Source organism: Macrotis lagotis, chromosome 4 (assembly GCF_037893015.1).
Source record: "Macrotis lagotis isolate mMagLag1 chromosome 4, bilby.v1.9.chrom.fasta, whole genome shotgun sequence".
Taxonomy (NCBI): domain Eukaryota; kingdom Metazoa; phylum Chordata; class Mammalia; order Peramelemorphia; family Peramelidae; genus Macrotis; species Macrotis lagotis.
In genome coordinates this window covers 1,758,199-1,781,480 of record NC_133661.1, presented here as the reverse complement: position 1 = coordinate 1,781,480, position 23,282 = coordinate 1,758,199, and the positions used below count along the sequence as shown (strand labels likewise).

General features: G+C 62.2%; 1 protein-coding gene across 5 annotated transcripts; it reads left to right on the top strand.

The window, feature by feature from the left end:
* Positions 1-294: 294 nt before the first annotated feature.
* Positions 295-9,669, top strand: PWWP2B (PWWP domain containing 2B). Of its 5 annotated transcripts, XR_012477654.1 has the most exons (5): positions 295-492; positions 5,459-7,045; positions 7,258-7,492; positions 7,952-8,085; positions 9,069-9,669. XR_012477654.1 is itself a non-coding variant. In XM_074232125.1 (3 exons), exons 1-2 carry the CDS (start codon positions 362-364, stop codon positions 7,026-7,028), a joined length of 1,701 nt encoding a protein of 566 aa, XP_074088226.1. In that variant the 5' UTR covers positions 295-361; the 3' UTR covers positions 7,029-7,045; positions 7,333-7,716. The 5 variants fall into 5 exon arrangements, 3 of the variants coding, with proteins under 3 accessions (XP_074088226.1, XP_074088224.1, XP_074088223.1); XR_012477653.1 differs by lacking the exon at positions 7,952-8,085; XM_074232125.1 differs by lacking the exons at positions 7,952-8,085; positions 9,069-9,669 and having other exon boundaries at positions 7,333-7,716.
* Positions 9,670-23,282: the final 13,613 nt, after the last annotated feature.

The window sequence follows — 23,282 nt, the reverse complement described above, 5'->3', positions numbered from 1 at the left end:
CCGGGGCCGGCCGGAGCCATGGCGGCGCGCCGGCCCCCGCGCTAGCCCGGCCCCGGCCCCGGCCCCGGCCCCGGTCCCGGTCCCGGTCCCGGCCCCGCTCCCCGGCCCCGGCCCCGCTCCCCGGCCCCGGCCCCGCTCCCCGGCCCCGGCCCCGCTCCCCGGTCTCGGCCCCGGCCCCGGCCCGGCTCCCCGGCCCCGCTCCCCGGCCCCGGCCCCGGCCCCGGCCCGGCTCCCCGGCCCCGCTCCCCGGCCCCGGTCTCGGCCCCGGCCCCGGCCCGGCTCCCCGGCCCCGCTCCCCGGCCCCGGCCCCGCTCCCGGCCCCGGCCCCGGTCCGGCTCCCCGGCCCGGCCCCGGCCCCGGCATGGAGCCGCTGCGGGTCGGCGGGCGGCTGCCCGTGCGGGTGGAGCAGATCCTCAACGGGGACACGCTGGTGGTGAGTCTGCGCTGCGGGGAGCGGAGCTTCACAGGCCTGCTGCTGGACTGCAGCCGCGGGTGAGTGCGGGCCGGGGCGCGGGCCGGGGGTGCGGGGCCGAGGGCCGGGGGTGTGGGGAGGGGGCGCGGGCTGGGGAGCGGGCCGGGGGGCGCGGGGCCGAGGGCCGGGGGGTGCGGGGCCCGGGAGGAGTGCGTGGGGGGGGGACAAGGGGGCAGCCGGGGAGCCAGGCCCAGGGGGCTCGGTGCAGAGTGGCTGCAGGCCCAAGACCCCCCCCCCCCCAGGGGCTCGGCCCCACCTAAGGCCACTCACCTGATCCCCTGATCACCTGCTGGGGCCAGGCCCAGGGCCCCCCAGGAGGTCCCAGCTCCGCGCCCCCGGGCACTTAGGGTGCTGCCAGTGCTGGGCGGCCCCGCTCTGGGGGCCCGCCTCGGTTTGCGGGACTCCCCTTCCCTCCGACCTATTGGGCCAGTCCCCCCCTGCTGCCCACCTTCAGGCCCTCTGGGCTGGGGTCCCCTGGGCAGAAGCCCCCCGGGTTTCGGCCGCCGGCCCCCTCCCCCCATGACCCCCCTTTGCTGGTGCCCCGTCCCGAGGAGGGTTCAGGCTGAGCTCTGTCCCCCAGGATTGAAATGGGGGCTCTACCCTCAGGAGCTGGCCACCCCAGCAGCCCCGAGGAAAGCCTCCGCTGGAGCAGAGAGACCCAGGGCGGCGGGCACCCCGGGCTTCCCAGGCTTCTGAGGAAGCTCCAGGGGCCCTGTGAGTTGTGGCAGGCCTCTGGCCTCCAGCCTCCCTCTCTTGGGCAGTCCTTGGCACTGCCCACATCCTTCTCTAACTACAGAAGATGTCACGGACCTTGGCACAGTCTGGGGGCCAGTGAGGTGCCCTGGGGTGGGGGGTCCCAGGTAGAGAGACTCCATTTCTTGGGGAGGGGCAGTGGGGTGGTGGGGGAGATCCTTACCAGGAGGTCAGAGGTTGTTTGGAAGTCAGGACCTGGACCTTGAATGCCAGGCTGGGGGCACTTGGGCCTCATCCCCTAGGCAGAGGGGCATCTTTTTGACCACTTGTCTGACTTGTACAAAGCATCCTTGGAGCCAGAGGCCAGGGTGGGCCGCCGGTGAAAGGTGGGACCAGGGAAGCCTCAGGCCTTGGGGCCAAGAGAGATGACTTGCAGGCCTGGGCCTTGGGGCTACAGGGATCCGGGCATGGTCTCAGGCCTCAGAGCTGTGAGGGTACCACCAGGGCTGGGTACTGCCCCAATGACCCCGTCACCCCATTCTGTCACAGATGGGCACTCTAACTGGTTGTATCTGGCTCTCACCCAAGCCCTGGCATGAGGCCCTGCCCACAGGAGGTGCTCCCTAAATGCTGGTTGTCCTCGTGGCCAAGGGTAGAGTCCGCCCCCCCCCCCCCACATCATCCATAGGGGTCTGCCCTGGGCCAGGCTGGGTACTGGGGATCTGGGGGAGCCTGTGGCTCTTTTGGAGGATCAGTCTTTGGGAGGACGGTTCTGGGACCTGTTGGCTGCTCTTTGGAGAGCAGCACCTCAAACCCTGGGGATACAGGGGAAGGCCCCACTCACTATCCCTGCCCTCAGGGTCCTGGACTCAGGTGCCATCTTTCCCTTCTCTTCCTGGCATTTACTGAGTCGTGCAAGGTGGAAAACCTCGTTTGTTCAAGACCGTGCACCCCCAGCCCTGGTGGGGGGCCTCTCCTAAGCTTGCTGATATTGGCCCTGGCCCTGTATGGGGGCTAGGCCTTGTTTAGCCACAGGGCTGACTAAAATGATGACTTTGGGACTCTTGGGATGACGGCCGTCATCGGGGTTCTGCATTTGCAATGCTTTGCTCCTCATTTTCCCCTGTGAGGCGGGAGGTTTTTCTGGGGCCATGATGGATGTAGAGCTCTTTTTGGGGTCTGACTCCCAGGCAGTGAACAGGTTGGCTGTGTTTCCACGTGGGTGACCCAATGAGGGGATGGGGATTTCTCCTCTGTGAGAGGGAGCAGTGGCTCAGACCTACCCCAGTGATGCCGATGCCCGCTCTATGCTGATTTGGGGGCAACCTGGCCTGGTAGCAAGGAGCCTCCAAGACCACCTCCCCTTGCTGGTTGGACTCCTCATTCCTCACTCAGAGCTCCCCCTCCTCAAGCTGCAGATGATGCTGGGTGGAATCCCTCAGATCCTGGCCGGGCCAAGGCTGATGCCGGTGGCCTTTCCCTAGCGAACTTTCGGGTCGGTTCTGTCAGGCTCAGGAGGCCCACTCTTCCATATCCCCTCCCCAACTAAAGCACAGAGAAAGTTGCTCTTAGATCCCCAGAACTTGTCTTTCTGGGTGTACAGGTGGGGGAGAAGGGCCGGGCACCTCCAGGCCAAGCCTTGGGTGGGGCCAGGGGTTGCTTTGCCTTGGTGGGGTGGGGCCTAAGGAAGTCCCCCCACCCCCCAGGGTAGTAGCTGTGGACACTGAGAAGGTGGGGGACGTGCCCAGGAGCTAGCTCACTGGGGAGTGTCATGAGTGCCCTCCTCCCCTGTGTTTGCAGTCACAGTCACAGAGCTGGGTGATGCACCAGAGACCCCACCTGGATGGGATTTCTGGGGCTCTTGGCTAGAGTTGGGGGGAGAAGTGTATACACAGGTGTCTACACCAGCACTGGCATAACCCAAAGCCAAGTTGCCTTTGGGGCCTGGGGAGATGGGTTTGGGAAGACCCTGTTACCTCTGATGCTGTGGACTTGGGGCCCCATCTGTAAACAAAAAGGCTTGGCCGGGGTGAGGTTACCCAGCTGTTGGGGGGGGTTACCTGGGCCTAGGAGTTGGGCCCAGAGGTGACCGGTGCCTCTACAAAGCCTGGGGAGGCCCAGCCTCAGAGGCTGGGCCTCCCCCCCTCACAGTCAGTGTCTTTGCTGGGCAGATCTAGAGTCAGTCATTAGTCCCAGGTGGCCTTCAAGCCAATATGGTGCCCAACGAGCCACAGGCATCCACTGGGCTCCTGTGGGTCTTCGCAGTCACTGCTAGCATTTGAGGCCAAATCAGGCCCAGGTGCTCTGGGGGCTCCTCCAGCACCTTCCCCTCCTTTGAATTCCCTCCTGTGCTTTCCTGGCTGAGGTCTCTTGTCCTAGGCTCCCCAGGCTGGGCATTCTGCTTTGACTTCTGTCCACTGGGCCTGGTCCTTTTTGGGGGGCATCATCCTGCCTTTGCCAGCCCTTCAAAGACTTGGAGATGGCATTGATTCTTCTCTTCCCTGGCTGGATGAATCCCCGCTCCTTTGGCTGCTGCCTGCCAGCTACTGCCCACAGGTCATCTCCTCTGCTCACGTGCCGGCCTTTGCTAACGATGTCCCTGTGCTTTCAGAGCTGAGTACCAGCCTTCAAAAGTGTCCCAGCCCTAGCAGAGGGCTTTTCGGTGGCTCTGCCATATACAAATGTTTTTTAAAATGTTTTCCCAAGTTAATAAGAACTTTTTCCTCCTCATCCCCCCCATCGAACAGTAAAAAGAGCCTCCTGGCTAATGAGTCTGGTCAGCCAGGCTGTGCCCAGAGGCTGTGCCAGAGGCAGGAGGTGGGCCATTGTGGACAGCTGGATGGGCGGGCAGTGGTCCTCAAGGCTGTGTGTCTTCACCCAATTAGGGCAGACCAGATAGGGCCAGCTGGGGTGAGTGCCCCCCAGCACATGGAGCCAAGATGGTAATTGTTAGCCACAGACATTCTGTGTTCCTCGGATCCCTCCGAGTCTCAGGGAGCCCCCCGGGACTGGGGACTTTCTCCTGCTGACTTTGCTGACCTCTTCTGTCTGGCCGCTGTATATTAGCGTTTTCTGTGGCTCTGTAATCCGAGTTCTTCTCCTGCGGCAGGATGGCTATTTCCCCATTCTCACAGGTTAAGTGACCGTGAACAGTGGGTAGTCCCCCTCTCAGCACAGTGATGGGGGGGGTATCAAGGAGCTCGGTGCACCCAAGATTCCCGACTGTACAAGCTTGTGCCGGGCTACGGTGCCACCATCAACGTAGGAGTACTGTTGTGCCGGGACCTTCCCTTCTTTTGTCATCCATTTGAGGTCATCCTGCTCATATTTCTCTGATTCTTAGGGTTCTACCTCTTCCAGGTGGTTATGCTACACGTTGCCATTGTTCCAGCTTTGACTGGTCCAGTCTTTTGGCATTTTGATGGGTGCTGGTGGGGGAAGGGAATGTCCATCTACACAACCTGCAGTGTGAAGCCTCCTGGGCCTTAGGGTTCTTAGCTTATTGGATCCTTGTGGCAACCCTGGGACGCAGGGGCTTTTGTGACTCCCATTTTCCATTGAAAAAACAGAGGCCAGCAGTGGTTCGGCGCTGGCTCATTGGTCAGTGTCTAAGGCTGCCTTTGAACTGGGCCCGGTGCTCCAGCCATCATCTGTACATAACCGCTATGAACGGTACTTGCTTGGGTGGACTGACCGTGTCCAGCGACTGGCCAGGCTGCTTGGACTCTGCCACCTCCCTTCCCTCGCTTCTCCTTGGCCGCCTGCTCTGAAGCGGTCCTTCCTCGTGGCTCTGTCCTTGGCTTGGGGGAGACTCTCTCCATCATTCCCCTTCTTTTTGGGTCCTTGGTCCGGGCATCACCCGAATGACCCTGGTTCAGGTCTCGGGACTCCCTTTGGGACTCTGGTCACTCTGGGAGGGGCAGGCAGGGCTTGGCTAAGGGCTTCTGCTGTGGGAGTTCACCCCAGAGAGAGAGGACAGAGGAAGGAGGAGGCCTAGGACCAGAGCCTAGATGGGAGACGGGACTGTGGTCACATCAGGAGCCATGGATAGAGTGGGGGGAGTTGGGTGGTCTGTGAGGGAACGAGGATCAACTCCCCAAAGGGCAGGTGCTGCATGTCCCAGGTTGGGGCAAGCCTTGCCCCCAGGCTCTCTCCATCCTTCTTCCAGAGCAGGTCTGGTGGGATCTCCTCTTGGACTTCCCTGCCCCTCTGGGAGGGGGAGGCGGGTCCCCTCTCCTTCACCTGTTTCTCATCTCATGCCCCTCTCTCTCCACTCTGTCTCCACCCTTGCAGGTCCGGGCTCTTTGGTCTTCCTCTGTCTTTGCCGAAGCATGATGCTCCCTTGTCAGATAGCTGTTCACGCTGGGACCCTCACGAAGGAAAAGGAGATGGTGGGGGCCCCGAGACTGTCATCCCACCACCGCCACCTGCTTCAGAGAAGGCTCCTGCCACAGCCGCTGGTCTGGACCCTGCCCCGCCCCTCGTGCCCCCTGTGCCCGCTGGGAGCGCCCCTCCCTTCCCTCCCTATTTTGAGGGGGCTCCCTTCCCTCAGCCTCTGTGGCTGAGACATACGTACAATCAGTGGGTCCCCCAGCCTCCGCCACGGACGATAAAGCGCACCAAGAGGCGACTCTCTCGTAACCGTGACCCTGGCCGCCTGATCATGAGCACCATCCGTCTGCGACCGCGGCGGGTGCTTTGTGAGAAATGCAAGAACACTCTGAACCCCGAGGAGAGCTTGCCGAGCCAGCCCAGTGCCAAACCGCGCCGGCGGCCGAGCGCTCCTGACAAGGAGCCCAAGAAGCTGGAAGAGCCGGACTCTGAGCTGAGGCGGACCAAGCGGGAGAAGAGCGGGGAGCTGGTGCCACGCAGCCCAGTCATCAAGATCTCCTACAGCACGCCACAGGGCAAGGGGGAGGTGGTGAAGATCCCCTCACGCGTCCACGGCTCCCTCGAACCCTTCCGTCCTAGGCAGGGGCCGCACGACGGCCAGGACCTGGAGGCGCCGGGGCAGCCGGCCTCCATCCCCAAGCTGAAGCTGACCCGGCCTGTGCCTTCGGGGGACGCACCCCCCCCCAAGATCCGCCTGAAACCCCACCGCCTTCCCCCCGCAGGCGGCAGCTCCAGCGGCCGGAGCGTCTCCGTCTACAAAGCAGAGCTGATCGACGAGCTCGGCGAGTCCGGCTCCTCGGCCGCCTTTTACACAGAGGAGTCCTCGCGGCGGCAGCGGCTCGCCGAGCTGTCCTCTGGGAGCTCGGGGGACGAGGACGGCTTCGGGGGCTTCCCCCCGGCTAAGGACGGGCGAGACGGCCTGGCCTTCCTCGTGAACTACAAGAGGAAAGCCGACTCGTCCAGCCTGTCTGTGTGCAGCAACGAAAGCCTGGACGAGTCCAGCTCAGACACCGCCTCTCCCGATGGCTGTGACTTCCTCCCCGGGGAGGATGTGTCCGTCTCCTCCTCTTCCCGCGAGGAGCGAAAGACCGTGCCACCGCTGACCGTGAGGCTGCACACCCAGAGCGTGTCCAGGTGCGTGACGGAGGACGGCAGCACAGTGTCCGTGGGAGACGTGGTGTGGGGCAAGATCCCCGGCTGCCCCTGGTGGCCGGCCCGCATACTGGACCTCAGCCTGAGCCAGAAGGAGGACGGCGCGCCCTGCTGGAGGGAGGCCCGCGTCTCCTGGTTCGGCTCACCCACCACCTCATCCCTGTCTGTCTCCAAACTCTCCCCCTTCTCTGAGTTCTTCAAACTGAGATTTAACCGCAAGAAGAAAGGCGTCTACCGCAAAGCTATTACTGAAGCCGCCAAGGCGGCCCCACGCTTGAGCCCAGAAATCAGGGAGCTCTTAAGCCAGTTTGAAACGTAACCGAGGCTTGAGGCTTGGTAAGTGGGGGTCACGGTCCACACCAGTGGGCAGGGGGCTCTTCTTTGGAATCAGGGCTCGGGAGGCTCTGGGGGGATGGGGGAAGGTGACACGCCAGGGACTGGGGTGGGGGGGACGATGGTGAAATCGATGTCCGGCGGACAGTTTAGAGGAGCGAGCCTGGAGGTCAGCCGAGCGGTAGCGGATGGATGACGAAATTGGTATCCAATAGACAGTTTAGAAGCGCGAGATCGAAGGTCAGGCAGAGGTGTTGGGATAGATGCTGAATCCGATGTCCAATGGGCAGTTAGAGGCGTGAGCCCGAGGTCAGCCAGGTGGTAACGGGACGGAAGATGAAATCGGTGTCCGGCAGACAGTTTAGAGGCACGAGACTGGAGGTCAGCCGAGAGCTAGCCGACGGATGACAAAATCGGTGTCCGGGGGACAGTTAGAGGCGTGTACTGAAGGTCAGTCTGGGGTTTGGGGGAAAGACGGTATGTGGAGTTGAAACTGTACGTGGTTGAGTCCACAGTGGCCTAGGATCCGAATGAAGGTGGCAAGTGGGAGGTGCCGTCTGAGACTGAAGGTGGGGGGCCGTGGATGGGTCATAGGCCAGGGAGGACAGGGCCTTGAGAGAAGGCAGCGTAGCCTTGGACTGATCCACTGAGGGCTCAAGACAGAGGTGGCTCTAGGGGAAGGCCTGTGGGGTGGAGGGAGTGGGGGAGTTCTAGGGAAGCCCTTGGGGGGTCAGGAGAAGACCTGGGGTGTGGCTGTGCTGGGGCCGAGGGGCTCCCAGGAACGGACGGGTTGGGTGTGTTGGGGACTCCGAGCTCCTTGTAGCGTGGGAGCTTGTGGACTGCTAGGGAGGGAGGGCCTCCTGGAGGAGGTGCTGCCCCAGTGACCGCCCTGGCATCTCCCTCCTGAAGGAGCGCCCTAGGGTGGCAGCTTCCAGAGGGCTCCTTGGCGGCGCTGTTTCTTTGACTTCAAGGAAGAGTTTTATTCCTGCTTGTTGATTGGTTGGGAACCTTCCATGTGGACTTATCCCTGAGCCTCCTTGCAGGTGACCATCCTCCTGCCAGTAGTCATGAGGGTCATTGGGGTACGGGAATCCTCTTCACCTCCATTTTACAGATGGGGAAACTGAGGCTCAGAAGGGTCTGGGACTGAGCCCTAGGTGGTCTGTGCCACTACTGATACGTATCTGAGATGGCATTGGCTCGCAGCGCCTTCCATCCCTTGCCCAAGACTCGGCCAGCCTCTTCCAGACCCAGGAGAGGAAACCCCTTTGTGGCCCTCCCTCCAAAGGCGGGAGCCCTCCTGCGTGGGTATCCGCATTGGCCGCCAGCAGAAGCCCACCGCAGGAGACAGGCTGGTCAGGCTCTGGCACTGATGGGGCACACCTGGGCTGGACCCTTAGTGTTCTGGGCCCTCTTTTCTCCTGAACAAGGGAGTCTTCTTTGGGTCTCCTCCTTTCTGGTTCTGCCCCCACCTCCCATCCCTGGTTCAGTAGCCCCCACCCCCCTTGAGGCCCTGTCGGTCACCCTTCTCCAGTCTTGGGGGTCTCTTCTCTGTGCCTCAGGCTTGGCACCGACCAGCCTTCCCTGGCAGCACACCTCTAGGGGGTGGGGCTGTCTGAGCCCCCGCCCCGGTGGGGCCTGCGCTCCGCTGTGAGCCAGGGGAACTGACACAGTTCGACCCGACCGCCGGGACCCCTTTCTCCTTGTCCGGTTCTGCTGACAAAAGTGCCCAGCCCAAGTGCGCGTCGTGCCATTGGCGTTCCCTCGACGCTCCTCGGCTGCTTCTGGGAGGGAGCCGACCAGACAGGAGGGTGGGGGAGCTGAGGTGGGGTCCCTGACCCAGGGACCCCTGTGGCTTGCATGGCAGACTGTCGTGAGAGGGCTGAGATTCCTTTGGTGTGGGCTCCAGAGGGGTCTGGAAAGACCAAGTCCCCAGGGAGCCCCTTCTGGGAAGAGGCAGGACAGCCCAGTGGGTGGGGGGCTTCCCGGAGGGGGCCTCGGCTGACTTTCCCCCCCTCTCCCCCAGATAGCTGAAGCTGAGTGGCCAGCTGTTCTCCCAGAGTTTGATGACTTCTGCCAGCACCTGCCACGCTCCCCCACCACGGCCTCGAGGATGCCCCTGCCCCCGTGGGCACAGGGCGGGCTTCTGTCTGACTGCAGGAAAGGGAAGTGAGTGAGCCCCTGGCCCCAGAGCAGGCCGGCGAGGAGGGCCGCGCTCCCCCACTCTGAATGTATTTATTTCTCCCGATCACAAATACCGAGTTAGCTTAGATCCACGGGACGAGAAGGGACCCGGTTGAACAAGTTGCTGCTGCTTTGAAGAGGACCCCCAGCCCCCTCCCCCCATGCCTCCTTCCTGTCATCAGAGTTGAGGCGAGTCCCCTGCCCCCCCAGCTGCTGCCGCCCCCCACCCGCATGCCCCAGTCTTCCTCCTCCAGGCTGGGCGTCCAGGGTGGCCTGGCGCTCTGAGGGGCCCGGCCAAGCAAGGAGGACAGGCCTGGGCTGGGGGCTGGGGGCTGGGGGGTGTCTCTTTTTTGTCACTTTAAAGACCAAAAATGTGTGCTTGGAGCCAGGCGACTCTCACTGGTTTAAATGTACAAAGATCCCAAATAAATCTGTGTGTGTCAGTCGCAGCCGAGCGCTCGGTGTCCTGGCTGGGCTGGGCTGGTCCAGCCTAGGGGGTGTGAGGAGGGAGGTGGGCCGGGGGCCAGCTCAGAATCTGGGCACAGAGGGGAACCCTGAGACCGGGCCATGGAGGACAGCTCTGCAGTGTCACCTTGGAGGGTCTGTGAGGCGGACAGAGGGGTCCCTGCCCCAGTCGTGTGCTTGCCGTCACCCCCCTGCCCCCCAGTCCTCTCGCCCTGCTTCTGGGCAGTCTCCAGGAAAGGATTTTCTCTTTTTTTATTTCTTTAAGGCAGCAGGGTGAAGTGACTTGCCCAAGGTCACACAATCATTAAGTGACTGAGGTCCGATTTGAACTCCGGTCCTCCTGACTCCACGGCTGGTGCTCTATACGCAGCCCCACCTTGCTGCCCCGAAAAGGACTTTTTCCCCTTAAATCTGACAAACCACAGCTTGACCAGTAAAATGAAGGAGGGGACAGTGGGTCGGTCCTCAGGGCCATTCTAGAACAAACCTCCTGACCTGGGGGGGGTCCCCTCCCAGTCAGATCCGAAGGGCTGCTGTTTGGGGCCATTTCTGAGCTTAGTCTGGGTTGGCTAGAGGCCCCGGGAGGAGGCTGGCACCCCTGCAGGCCCAGGCCTAGGCAGAGGCAATCTGGGGGCCCCTCCTTCGGGGGCCGTGCGGGTGATGGGGCATGTCCTTCCTTCCCAGGGCACACCTGCACCCTGCCCAGCTGAGACCAGTTTCTGCCCCAGATGCTCAGTGCAAAGAGGGAGAAAAGAGGAGCGTCCCGGCCCCCTCGGTCCCATGCAGGCCCCCCCCTCGCCCCGGGCCTGCAGAAGGCAAAAGCCTCCTCCCCAGCCCCCCATGGCCCCTCCCCAGACCGTCCCACACAGCAGCCCGGCCTGGGGCTGCACCCACCCTTCTGTGGAAGCCAATGTAATCTCTGAGGGCAGGGACCCCCCGCCCCCCCCAGGAAACCTTCAGTCCGAGATGTGGCCTGGCTGGGAGCTTGCCCACAGGAGCCCTGGCCAAGGACGCCAATGCCCTCCAGGCTGGTGGGGGGAGCCCAGGGCGAGGCCGGAGCTAAGGGGAGCTGTTGGGACTTTGGGGGTCCCCAGCTGAGGCCGCAGCTGCCCTGTGGGAATGACTGGAATTCAGAGGGGGCGGGGCCTGAGCTAGCCTCTCCTTTTATAGATGAGGAGACTGTGGCCATAGGGCGGGGGGCTGGGGGGTGCCCGGGAGGTGGGGAGCTCCCCTTGTGGGAGGGCTTCAAACAAGGATGGCTAACCCCTTGTCGGGCATGTCACGTGGGGGCCTTGTTCCTCCAGATGAGCCCCCCGCCCCTCCCTGGACCCCCCTTAGCTGGAGCCTTCTCAGCCAGTCAGAGCTGCATGACTTCCCAGGCCCGGCCTGGTCTCCCTTGGGCAGCGCCCACCTGAGGGGGGCCTTCGCTCCGGGCAGTTAGGGTAATACGTGACAGGGAGTGATCAGGCGGTGACTGCGACTTGGGTGGGTCGGCGCCCGTGAGTGGGGGTGAGGCGGGGTGAGGGGCTGGAATATAGGGTGCTGAGTGAGCGCAGCGGGTCGAGATGCGACAGACTGGGGTGATGTGTGTGAGTGCGGCTGACCGCGGGGCTGATGCAGTGGGTTTGTTCGAGAGGGAGGTGGCAGGGGAGAGGGTGCAGGATTTGAATCCGGATCCCTGTGGGGGAGGGGTGGGTGCAGCCCTGACGAGGGGTAGGATCCCCTTTGCAGTCTCAGAGTCCTGAAGGCCCGCCCAAGGCCTGGAGCCGGGTGTGAATCCCTCGAGGCTGGACTGGGGGGCTGCTGGCCTGGAGAGAAGACTGGAGGTGACCCAGGCCCCTCCATTCCTGCCCTTCCAGTCACCCCGTTAGCAGAAGGGAGCAGGCCCTGCGTCCCCCACCTCTCAGGAGAGGCCGGCCACACTAGCCTTCCTGGGGGAGGGGTAGTCCTGCCTCCAGCGGCGGCCTCTCCCAGGCTCTGCCCCCCCAAGCAGCCCAGGGGTCACTGCCCAAGCCCTCAGCGGCTTCAGGGGGAAGAGCTGCCCGCAGCCTTCCTCAGCAAGCTGCGGCCTGAGGTTGGGACCCGGCTTGGGGGGAGCGCCCCCCAGACCCAAGGGAGCGCAGCAGTGACACGGACCAGTGGCTGGACCTGGGGCCCTCCGGAGCAGCCAGGGTGCTTCATCTGGTTCCAGGGGCCACAGCCGACCTGCCCCCCCAGCCCTGAGGATTCTGCACCCCAGGAGGGATGCAGAGCAGGGGCCTGAGCCTGAGATGACGTCTGCACAGGAACAGGCTGACCCCTGAGATGCCCCCCCCACACACACACACCCGGGACCCCCGGAGGAGGAGAGTAGCTTGGCGGGGGAGGGGTCCTCCAGCATTGCCCCGCTGTTCTCCTGTGGCCTGGCCCGAGCCCCCCCAGGACTGCTAGTATGTGGGGGGGCTTGGAAGAAGATTGTCTGATTCTGGTCAAACCTGTTCTGGCTAGGGTTGGGGGACCCTCCGCCCCTCCTCTTCCTCTTGCCTCCCCCTGGTGCCCCTCTGCCTCCCCTCCCCATTGGGCCCATTTCACCTGAACACGAGGAGTCTGGGATTTCAGCTCTGACTCTGGGCCCAGAGGAGGGGGTGATGCAGTGAACAGCGTTGCCCCCCCAGGGGAGCCAAAGCCGAGCCGTGCCAAGGGGGGCTCAGTTCAGAAGACTGCGGGGAGGAGGGTGGTGGCTTGGCCTGGGCTCTCTAGCGCCCAGCCCGCCCCCCACCTCTCCATCCTCTGGGCAGATGAGAGGGCTGATTCTGGAGGCCGGGCCTCAGCCGCCAGCCCCATCTCTGCCACTCCCTCAGGAGACAAGCCCTCCAGGACCTCCACTTGCTTGAGGCTGAGGCTTTACTCTAGGCCTCCTCTGGGTCCCCTGGGATCTGTCCTCTCTACGGAGGGGAGGAGGCCCCTCCAGGCCCAAGTTTCCATCTAGAAGAGACTGGGGGGTGGGGAGTTCTCTGAGCAGTTGGCCTCTGTCTGGGGCCGGCAGCCTCCAAAGAGCAGGAAGGCAGGGTCTCCCCGACACCAGCTGGGCCTGGCAGCCCAGGAACCAGAAAAAGGACTGGGGTGGGGGTGAACTGATGGTTCACTGCACCTGGCTTCTAGGGGGTGGGAAATGCAGAAACCTGGGGAGGGTCCCTGAATTGAGGGATAGGCTAACAGTCTGGGCCATGGAGTTTTTGCTGTTCCCCAAGAAATGAGCCCCTAGGGCACTTCACAAGGCACCCCAAGACTTGTCTGGACCTGTGTCGTAGGCTTGGCTGGACCAAGGGCTTTCTGGAGGGCCGTGAGCCTGTCAAGGTGCCCCCCAGGGAGGGCATCGTGGTCATGAGAGGCATCCTACTGTGGGCAGGGTGGGGGAGAGCCGAGCAGACCTAGGCCCCATCATGCCCTTGTCCCTCTCGGACTGAATGGTCACTTGGGGTTATGAGGCCAGCCTTGGGTGGGCTCCTCAGCCTTGCTCGTGGCCTTGGCCCGTTGGCTTTGGTGAGACTGGTGGGGGCAGGGGGTGCAGCAGAAGATTGGGCAACCTGCCCCTGAGGAAAGGGCCCAGCTGGCCTGGGAACTCCAGGTTTCTGGGACCCTTCCTCACGTCCCCCAGTGCCGGGGGACCAGAGTGGCATTTTTGTGCCCAGGGGCTTTTTCTGCATCATCTCGGCCCACCTTCACTGCCCAGTGTGGTCACCCAGTGGCTATCTGGTTTTAATGAAAACAAATGTGATGCCCAGAAAAGACTCCTCAAAGTCCTGGAGAGAGACCTGGAACTGGACCCTGCCATGGACTCAGACATCTGGCCTCCTGGCCCCTTCCTCACACCTGTTGGGGTGGTCGGACCCCTCCCTAAGTACGGCCTCAGTCTTCACCCAGAAGCCACTCTGGGCCTGTCTGCATCTTTCTCTGCCTTCATCGCCACCATGCCAGCCTGGAGGAACGTTTCCACTAGGGTCTACTCTGGCCCCCTCCTCCCAATCCTCTCCTGCCATTCCGCTGTAACCCTGAACCGTGATCAAGTGTGTCGTGGCCACAGCAGCTGAGGGAGGTGGTGAAGAAAGTCAGAGTGTGGTCCACTGGGTTCTGCCATGTCCCACCTGTGGGACCCCATTTAGGATTAACCCTGTTGGGGGTTTTCTTGGCAGAGACCCCGCAGGGGTTGGCCATTTCCTTCTCTGCCTCATTTAACAGATGAGGGTACTGAAGCAAACAGGTAGAGGGACTTGTCCAGGGTCACCCAGCTCTAAGCACCTGAGATGGATTCGAACTCAGGGCAAGGAGTTTTCCTGACTAGAACTGGACTTCTGTCCACTGTGGTGCCGCTTGGCTGCCTTGGAGTCAAGGAGACCTGAATTCAAATCCAGCTTCAGTTACTAGTTGTGTAGCCTTGGCCATGTCACTTAATATCTCTCTCTGCCCCAGTTTCCCCATCTGTAAAATGGGGGTGCTCTTCCTGGGTCTGGGTAAGGATCAAGCAGCAGAGGATTTGCAGAAATGCTAGCTATGGGCTCCTCTCTTCCCCAGGGGCCCTGCCCTCCCCCCACCACAGCGGGTGGAGTGCCTGGCTGGCCCTGCCCTGGGTGCTGGTCTTGGTCCATCCCTTGCAGAAGTTGGGAGGAGTCACTGGGTTGGCCAGTCCCACCCGCAGCGGGCAGCGGCCTCTTCCTCACTGGCCATCCGTGGCTTCTCTGGCCTGGGCAGCAGGCCTTTCCTTCCCTGTGCCGGGCTTCTCTGCAGGCGAGGTCCCCAGGCCCAGGGGCGGTGTGCCGGCTGGGCACCGTGATGACCATGGGACCACGGCAGTGGAGAGAGCCAACTTTGGCTGCAAAGATGGACACGAGTTAATATTGGGGTGCCAGTCATTAAGGACACGGATGAAGGAGCTAGAGGAGACCCCAGGCTAGGAGGGGGGCTCACTTGGAGACTGGATCCCACTGGGGTTTGAGAGGATCTAAGAAGACAGGATTCCAGTGGGGTGGTGGCAGAAGGTTGTGCCCCCCCCCCAGGAGCGGGTGACAGCAGCTTCTTGGACAAGAGCTCACAGGCCCAAGCTGGAGCGGGCAGTGGGGCAGTGGGGAGGAGGTGGGGCCTTGGGGGGCAGTGGGGTCCTGCCTGTGTGGGGAGGGCAGGGAGAAAGGGAGCGAGCCCAGAAGAGAGGAGACTGGGAAAGGGCCCTGAGAGGACTGGCCCAAAGAACTGGGGGAGGGGGCGATGAGAAGCCCAGAGGAAGGACTGAGGGTTGGGCCTGGGCGCTGCCCAGAGCCAAGGGTCCCAGGCCTGCCAGGAAGCACTTCCTGATGTTGAGATGGTCCCCAGTGGAAGGAAGACCCTGCCCCAGCAGGAGGCTCCCACTTGTCAGGGGTCATCTCGGGGGCCCTGGGACCTCGGAGGTTCTGAGACCTGGCAGAGAAAGTTCTTTCCCCCTGCTTCTGTGAGCCTGCCACAGTACCTGACTGGCACGGGAGGTGTCCTACTGTACGTGGGTTCTGGTTGTTTGATGAGACTGGCCTGAGGTCTACTGGGGTGACACCAAGGGGCCCCTTTTTTTAAGGTTTTGGCAAGGCAATGAGATTAAGTGGCTTGCCCAAGGCCACACAGCTAGGTAATTAGTGTCTGAGACTGGATTTGAACCCAGGTCCTCCTGACTCCAGGGCCGGTGCTCTATCCACTGCGCCACCTAGCCGCCTCCAAGGGGCCCTCTAAACAGCCCTTGGGACCACTCACCAAGACTGAGCAGGGTGCGTGCAGCATCCCCACTGCAGAAATGGGGTCACAGCCCTGGGACCTCCACCAGGGTCCCCCCCATCAAGTTCCATAGAAATGGTCCCAAGCTCCCAGAACAGCAATGAGCCCCTCACTCCAAAGCCGCCTCATCGGACACGGGCAGTGACTGGATGGCAGCTCTCAGGGCACCCCTGGGACTTGCCTGTTGCCACCCAGCACCATCTCCCAGTCCAGGGATGACCCCCTAGGCCTCTGACTTCCACCTGGCTCTCCCCCAAATGCCCCACGCACCCTTTGTAGATTTGCTGGGCTGGCAAGGTGGGGGCATCCCCTCCCCGGCCACACCATTGCCCTCATCTGTTCTGGAAATGCCCGCCTGGCACAGGGCTAGGGGATGGTCATCCTCCCCCTCCCTACTCACTTTTTTTTTCCCAGGGAGTCTTTTCTTAATTTTTAAAATTTATTTGCCTTTGAATTTTAGAATCCTTCCCCTAATCTTATTCCCTCCCCTCCCCCACCCCCAGGCAGTCTGCCAGTCTGCGTTGTCTCCAGGTTTAGGTCCGAGTGTGAAGAGAGAGAAGTCAGACCCTGGAGGAAGAGCGAGATCGTGGCTCCGCGAGGTCTCTGGCCTCGGTCACCCGGCCCGAGGCTCCCTGGATGCGGACGGTTGTCCGAGGCAGATCCCCACGGCCCGAGTGCTCGAGGCCCGCAGGGTGATGGTGTTGCTCCTCGTTCGGCCTCCGTTCAGGCAGCTCCTCCAGGCTTCTCTGAATTCCCGGCTCTCCCGGTGTCTAATACAACAGCCGGTCAGTCCGTCATGGATGACCGCAGTTAGCACAGCCACTCTGCAGTGGACCGCCGTCCCACCACAAACAGGGCCGTTATGAATATTTTTGATGTCGTTACCATTTTTGTGATCTCTTCAGGGTTCAGACCCAATAGACACTCACTTTTAAGAGAGCTGGCAGAGGATCCTGGCAGCCGGCTGACTCCCCGGGGCCCTGGTCTGGTGGTGACCCCACTTGTCAGAGCGGACCAAGGAGACACTGACCATGATCTCCTGCCCAAAAGCCTCCCGGGGATACCAGGCTTCTCCCTTCACTGGCGTGGAGCCTGGCCCCAGGATGCCAGACTCACAGAGAACCCCAGGGAGTGCTGGGGGGCAGAGTCTGTTCCCACACCCTTCCTAGACAGGAGAGAGCCAAGGCAGCTGAGACCTGCCAGAGGCCCAGACAGACTCGGAGGCCCCCACCAGGGCTGGCAGCATCTGCCAGGGAAGCGCTGGGCGCCACAATCATCACCAGAACGATGACCACCACCTGGTCGGGCTGGCACCCTGGGCCAGCAGGTCGTGGGGGAGGGAGGAATGCAAAGTCTGGGTTCAAGAAATCAATGTCCCGGCAGCGTATGGGCAGGGACACTGGTGTGATGGCAATTTCCCGTAACCAGAGAGGAGTGCTTAGGGAACCGGAGGGCAGCTCCTTCCTTCCAGGAGGCCGTTCCTTGGTCCACTGCCCCACCAGACCTCCCTGGATCCTCTGGGATCACAGGGCACGGCCAGAGGAGGGTGGGCAGGACAAAGGAGGACCCCAAGTCTGTGGTGCCCAAGGATCACTTGGAGGCACCGGGGAGAAGATGGGAGGAGAGAGGGGGAACAGGAGGGGCTGGCCCAGGCAGTCTGCTCCCCTCTCGGCCTGGGCCTGCAGGGTCCTTCTTCTTGCTCCCCTCCTCCCTGCTCAGTCCTGTTTGTTGTGCCAGGAATGCTCTGGAATTGCTGGGCATGAGGAGTGCCAACTTACACCTTCTCCAATGGTGCCAGGGCCACCCAGGGTGAAACTTCCCCCTCCCCCCAGGCTCCTGGGCAGACTTCTCTGCTGTTCCCACACCTAGGAGTCATCGGCTGACCGGGTCATTTCTTTTCCTTCATTGGTGCAATCTGATGGATAGCAGGCCTAGGGCAGGTGCTGCAGGAATCGGGCTGGGGGCCGTCCTAGGTGTCTGAGGCCTTGGAGGGCCTTGATGGCTCCCCAGAGGTAGGAGGGGAGGTCGCCCATGGGCACCACAGTGACACCAGGGCTCTGCCCATCCATCTGTCCTTCCGGCCCTGGAAGAGTGGAAGGGCTGGGAAGCCTGGCCACCCCTCCTCCTCAGGACCACTGGGAGGACTTCCCCAGGAGAGTACTGGCCTCCAGGGTCACTATGGAGCCCCGTTGGGAGAGGCTAATGACTGGATTAAGGTCCCTCAGCTGCCAGTCCTTGCCCTTCTTTTTGGGATTTGACAACGTTTCCACATACAAAGTGGACCAGAAAGGGAAAGTGGCTGCCACCCTCCCAGCCCTCTGCCCGACCTTCTTGCTGGCATCCCCCCCCACCTCTTTTCTGGTCTGGGGTTTTTTCTGCTTGTTGGAAATCCACCCCCCACACACATACTCCCCCCAGACCTAGAGACAAGCCAAACCAAGTCCCACACTGACTATGTCTGCGGAGAGGGGTCTCCCTTGGCACCTGGAGCCCAGCCATATATTGAGCACCTACTGCATACCTCGCACGACGACAGTCCCTACCTCAGAGCTCCCAGCAAAGGGCAGGTCACTGCCAGAGCAGGCTTAGGACAGGTCTGGCTGGCAATGACCCCAGGGATGGCCCAGATGCCCAGGGGCCAGTTGGGGGAGTCACCTCCACACTGTCCTTGCCCACCGGACTCCCTAGGTCCTGCCCCCTCTGTCCTGATGACTGGGCTCTGCCAGGTCCCCCTTTCCTCCTCCTGGTCTTGGGGCCTGGCCATGTTTCCATTTCCTGTGTCAGTGTGTGTATCCTGGCAGACTGGTGGGTGCCCGCCTCCCCTGGGCAGAATGGGCAGAGCCCCAGCTCTCTGGGGCCAGTCCTATCCTGCCTGACTGTGATCATCCAAGCAGATCTTGCTAAGGGTGACAATCCCTTTAAGGAGGTCATTCTCTTTTGGGGCTCCCAATGGTGACCTGGCAGGAGCCCCCTGGACCCCAGCCCAGCCCCCATCACAGCTCCTCAAGAGACTATGGAACAGAAGCACTCACTGAGTTGGTGCAGAAGGGGAGGAAGGAAGGACAGCTTGGCGTACTCCTGGAGGTGGGGGTTCCGGCAGGGAGAGGCTGCAGAACCAAGGAGGGGGCTGTTCCAGGGGTGAGAGGTAATCTGGTGGGTCCCTCCCCAGCCCCCCAGGAGGAAAGCAGTGATGGGCAGCCCAAGTCTGGTGACCCTAGTTCATCCAGGGATCAAACCCATGCCCACTGCCCACTGCCACCTTTCCCAGACTAGAGTCACTCAAAGTGGCCTGGCTCCCTTGGCCAGGAGGGTGATTGGAGTAGACGCAACAGGCCACGCCAGTGGAGATCTCTCCGAGTATGGGGGCTGTGAGCAGGCTGGCGACTGTTTTCCTTGGCACACTTTGCACCAACCCTGCAGGCTGCGGCTGATCCGGCCTGGGAGCCGTCTGCCGGGTCTTGGCAGCTGGGGGCCGGCCCTCTGGACCTGCTCTGTGGGCACCTGAGGAGACGCTTGCACTCTAATGAGGAGAGGGAGTCAAGAAGTGAGGTGGACTCTAGGAGCATCTCCCCCTCTGGAATCAGGAAAATCTGAGTTCAAATCCATCCTCAGAGATTGTGATCCTTGCCTCAGTTTCCTCAAATGGCCGGCCCCTCCAGGACCTTTGCCAGGAAACCCCCAGAGCGGTCTGGAGGAGTCGAACTGAACAATGATGATGACAGTGACTTCCCAACCCCACACCTGGTGCTCTGCCCACTGTGCCAGGCCCACAGCTGCCCCTTCTTCCTCTTTTCCACTGACTGCTACATCTCTTCTGTCCCCCACACCAGGTTCTGACCTTGAGAGGCTCCAACCCTCCCTCTCTTCCTTCTTGGCCCTCCACAGGGGCCTGGCCTGGGATCGTCCACCTCCCTGCCCACAGGAGGGGGGCTTCCCAACTGGAACGTGGCGGCCAGGGTGCCAGAGGGACCTCGAGGTCATCGAGTGTCTCTTGGTGGGCTGGAGGGGCTCGATCTTTGGCTCCCTGTCCGGTGGCTGGCTGCTTCTCCTCTGGCCCTCTCCCAGACCTCATCAGCATCCCAGGGTTAAGGATGCCTCTTGTGGGCCCAGCCCCAAATCATTGGGCATCTCTCTTGGCATGGGCAGGCCCCAGCCTCACCTTCCCTGCAGCATGCTCTTTTCTCTCTGACCAGCCCCCCATCTCCATCACTCACCTGGCCTCCTAGGCTTGCTGGGGGGGTTCACTAGGAGTCAGCCCCATCCCCACTGTGGGGATACTCTCCTGCCCCCAGACCCCCTCTCACCTCTGGGGTCAACTCCAAAGGCCACCTCCATGCTGAGCCCTTCCTTCCTCACAGTCCTTCATGGATGCTTCCTGGTGGTCCTCCCCTCCCTCTGAGGCGACCCATCCATGGACAGTGGGAGCTCCCAGACGGGACAGATTGGGCTCTGAGGGTCTCCCCCGGGCTTTGGGGGCATGTGGAGGCACCTGTGGGGGACTGGGGAGCTGTAAAGCCTTCTCCCTATCCCTACAGCCACCCCCCACAATGGTCCCTAGCAGTGGTCCCCAGAGGGAGGGGCCAGGGAGATAGTTGGCTATGGATTGGGGGGGGGTAGAACCTCCCTCCTTGGGAAGATAAGCAAAATCCTGAGACTGAGAACACCCTCCCTTAGAGCCAGGCCAGACTGGAGCTACGGCACCTCCAGCGCGCCTGCCCGCCGCGGTCACCGGGTCAGGCTCTGGGGCTGGGGGTTACCTTTGTGAATGACTGGTCCCACCAAGGAGGCTTGGCCAAAAACTCCGATGGCCACGTGTAGGGGCCAATAGGGGATGTTGCTCCTGATGCCGAGTGACCCGGGGCAAGGGCCTGAGTAAAATGGGAGGGGGTCTGCACAGGTGACTGCAAGTTCCCTCTGTTTCCATGGCTTCTCTTGGGGGGTGGAGAGCAGCCAGATAGACAGATGGGGCCGAAGGACCTGGGCCTCCTGAATGAGCTTCCCTGGGCAGTGACCATCTGGGGGCCCACGGTCGCTCCCTCCTTCCTGCTGGGCAGTCTGGCCTAGTCCATCTCCCCTGAGTTCAAGGACCCAAGGACAGGTCGGACAGCAGCTTGGCACGAGGGGTCCCCCTGGCCAAGCTGGCACCTCCAAGGGTCCCTTTGGCTCTGGCACAGGCCTAGGAGAGACCCCATAGTGCCCATAGCAGAGTCCTGGGCCCCCAGTTAGGGGAGCTCCTTTCTCCTTTAGAACAGGATGCCAGGATCCCTAAGGACCTTTTCTCCACGAGGGGATCCCAACCTTTAGAAATAGGGTGTCCCCAGACTGCCTGGGCCACCAGGCCCTTCAGGGTGGGGGTGCTCCACCGCTCTGACCTCCCCGGACACCCACCAGGTTCTTTCCCTCCCCGTTTCTCTGGGTCACTCCCAGCAGCATTTGAAAACAAGGACATTTTAATGACCTTCCTGACATGTGCATCCCCCTACCCCCACCCCAGAGCCAGGCCTTGGGGAACACAGCAGATGGGGAGAGAGCTGGCCATCGATCGGCCCTGATTCTCTATTGATTCTTCTCTTCTGTCCGGTGTTTAAAGCTTCCTGGAAAATGCTGATGCGGCCCTTCCTTTCTGGCCTGGCGTCCAGGCTCGGCCACATGTAGTTGCTGGGGGATGGCAGGGTCCATCCCTGGGGACGGCCATCCCTTCCCTGGAGCTGCTGGGCCTGAATTAGGAGTGGGCTCTAGGTCCAGGAGAAGAGCGAGGAGACCCGGACCCTTATTAGCCGGGTGACCCTGGGCCACTTACTTCCCCTACCCACCCCTGGGATCCTCTGGGTCCCTCCCCTTTGGGTCTCGGGCACCTGACAGCTGGGATGGAATCACCGGGGAGCGCTGGCCAGAAGGAGCTGCAGTCCAGCCGGTCTTACCCTTCGCTATGGCCCCTCGGTGGGTCTGTTCCAGAACCCTGTACTGTGGCCTAATGCGAGGGGCTGCCCATCCTGCTGCCAGGGGGTCATCCCCCCCAGTCCAAAGATTGAGATACTGGGGCATGGGGGCATGTGTTAGTGTGGGGGTAGGGCATGTGCATGTGTGTAGTGTGTGTGGTATGTATGAAGCATGTATTCAGTGGATGTGTGTGTGTGTAGTATGCATGAGTGTGTTTGGTGTCTGTGTGTATGATGTGGGGGTATGCAGGGTCCTCCACAAGGTTCCCCCCCAGCATTCTCAAGCCCCCCTGGAGCCCCCCAAGCCCGGCCCTCTGTTTCCTGGTCCCCACAAAGCCCTCTCCAGGTGACACAGATCGGGCCCTGACCTGCTAGTGGATTCGATCGCTGCAATGACCGAGGGACTGCTCCGTAGGCCCAGCCCTGCCGGGGAGGAGCCGGTGGGCCGGGCCCCCCCAGCCTCGCTGGGCTCCCCCTCACACACATCTGCCCGCCTTCGTCCAACCTACAGGCCAGGCCGGGGAACAGATCGTGACTGGCCAGGGAGGAGAGTGGCCTTGGCCCGGCCCCTCGACCCAGGGGGCCCTCTTCCTGCTCAAGGAGGGGAGAGACCCCGGACTGATGAGAACATCCCCCCCCCACCCAGTAGACTGACACCCCTCCCCCAGACTGAGCTGGGTGCATGGGGAAAGAGCCTGGCTAGATGTCAACCTCTGCTGAGGCCTCAAGGAGCCAGGTGGGGCGGGCTCTGGATGCCAGGGTGGGCTGGACCTGTGTCTGGGGGGCTGGGAGTTGCTGGCAAGGGTGCTGACTAGACTGTGTGTGGGGAGGGGGAGACCTCCCGGCTCCACCCCAATCTGAAAGGCAGCAAGTGTGCGTGAGGACTTCTCACGGGAGGCCGACAAAGACCCGGGGACGTGGGAGGCAAGACCCGTGTAGCATGCGTTACCAAGGTAACGATGGAGTGGGTGCCTTAGCAGAAGACTGGTGGCTCCAAGGGTGCAGTGTGTGTGCACATGTGTGTCCGGACATAGCCGTGTGCAGGTGGACTCACGGGGGGTTGGGGGTGTCTGGGGATCCTTATGGGTATTCAGCCTCTGTGACCAGACCTCCGGGCACCCATGCCATCCTCCACAGGCAGGAGCAATGACCACCAGGGGAAGGAGTGGCCATCCCTGAGGCCTGCACGCTGCCCAATCCTCCTGGCAGGAGGGCTGGGATGAGACTGCAGGGCCTTCCCGAGTGTCTGCCTGACCAGAGTGGGCATCCTTGGGTGATGCCCAGGGACTTTGGAGACTGCTGAGACACATGCCCCTGCTCCAGGCCTGTCCAGCAGTTCTAGATCTGGCTGCCCTCAATGCCTGGTCCACTTCACCCACCTGGCCCCTCACACCTCATGGGGTTTCATGGGGTCCTGGGCTCTGTAGCCAGCCCATCGCCTATGCTGGTCAGTGCTTGGGTGGCTGGTCCTGGCCCATCCCCAGAGGTGGGACCACCCTGGCAGTGTCTCCCTGGGAAGACCCTGGGCAGGGTTGGGTTTTTGGAGGGAGGGCCCAGGCACTCTGAGTTCAAGTTAAGTGGCCTCCATCTCACCCCTGTGGGGTCTGGTTCCATGCTCAGCCTGGGGGGCCCTGGGGGCTGGCGTTTCTGCCTCAGACCTCCTGCTCGGCCGAGAGAAAAGCCTTCCTCCCAGGGTCCCCGGAAGCCCCCCTTCCTTCACTCACAGGGAGAGAAAGAAGGCTCCTTCCCTTTTCTTGGCCTAGGTCTTCCCTGTCTCTAATCTGGTGCCAAGTATGGTGCCCGGAAGCGGCTCTGGCCTCGTGGGAGAAGCCGCAGCTCTCCAGACTGCTTCTGGCAGCTCGGAGCCGGGGTGAGCCTCC

Coding starts and splice junctions, on each gene's coding strand:
- PWWP2B (XM_074232122.1), top strand. CDS start 362: ATGGAGCCGCTGCGGGTCGGCGGGCGGCTGCCCGTGCGGGTGGAGCAG. Junction 493..5,458: donor CTGCTGGACTGCAGCCGCGG/GTGAGTGCGGGC, acceptor CCACCCTTGCAG/GTCCGGGCTCTTTGGTCTTC.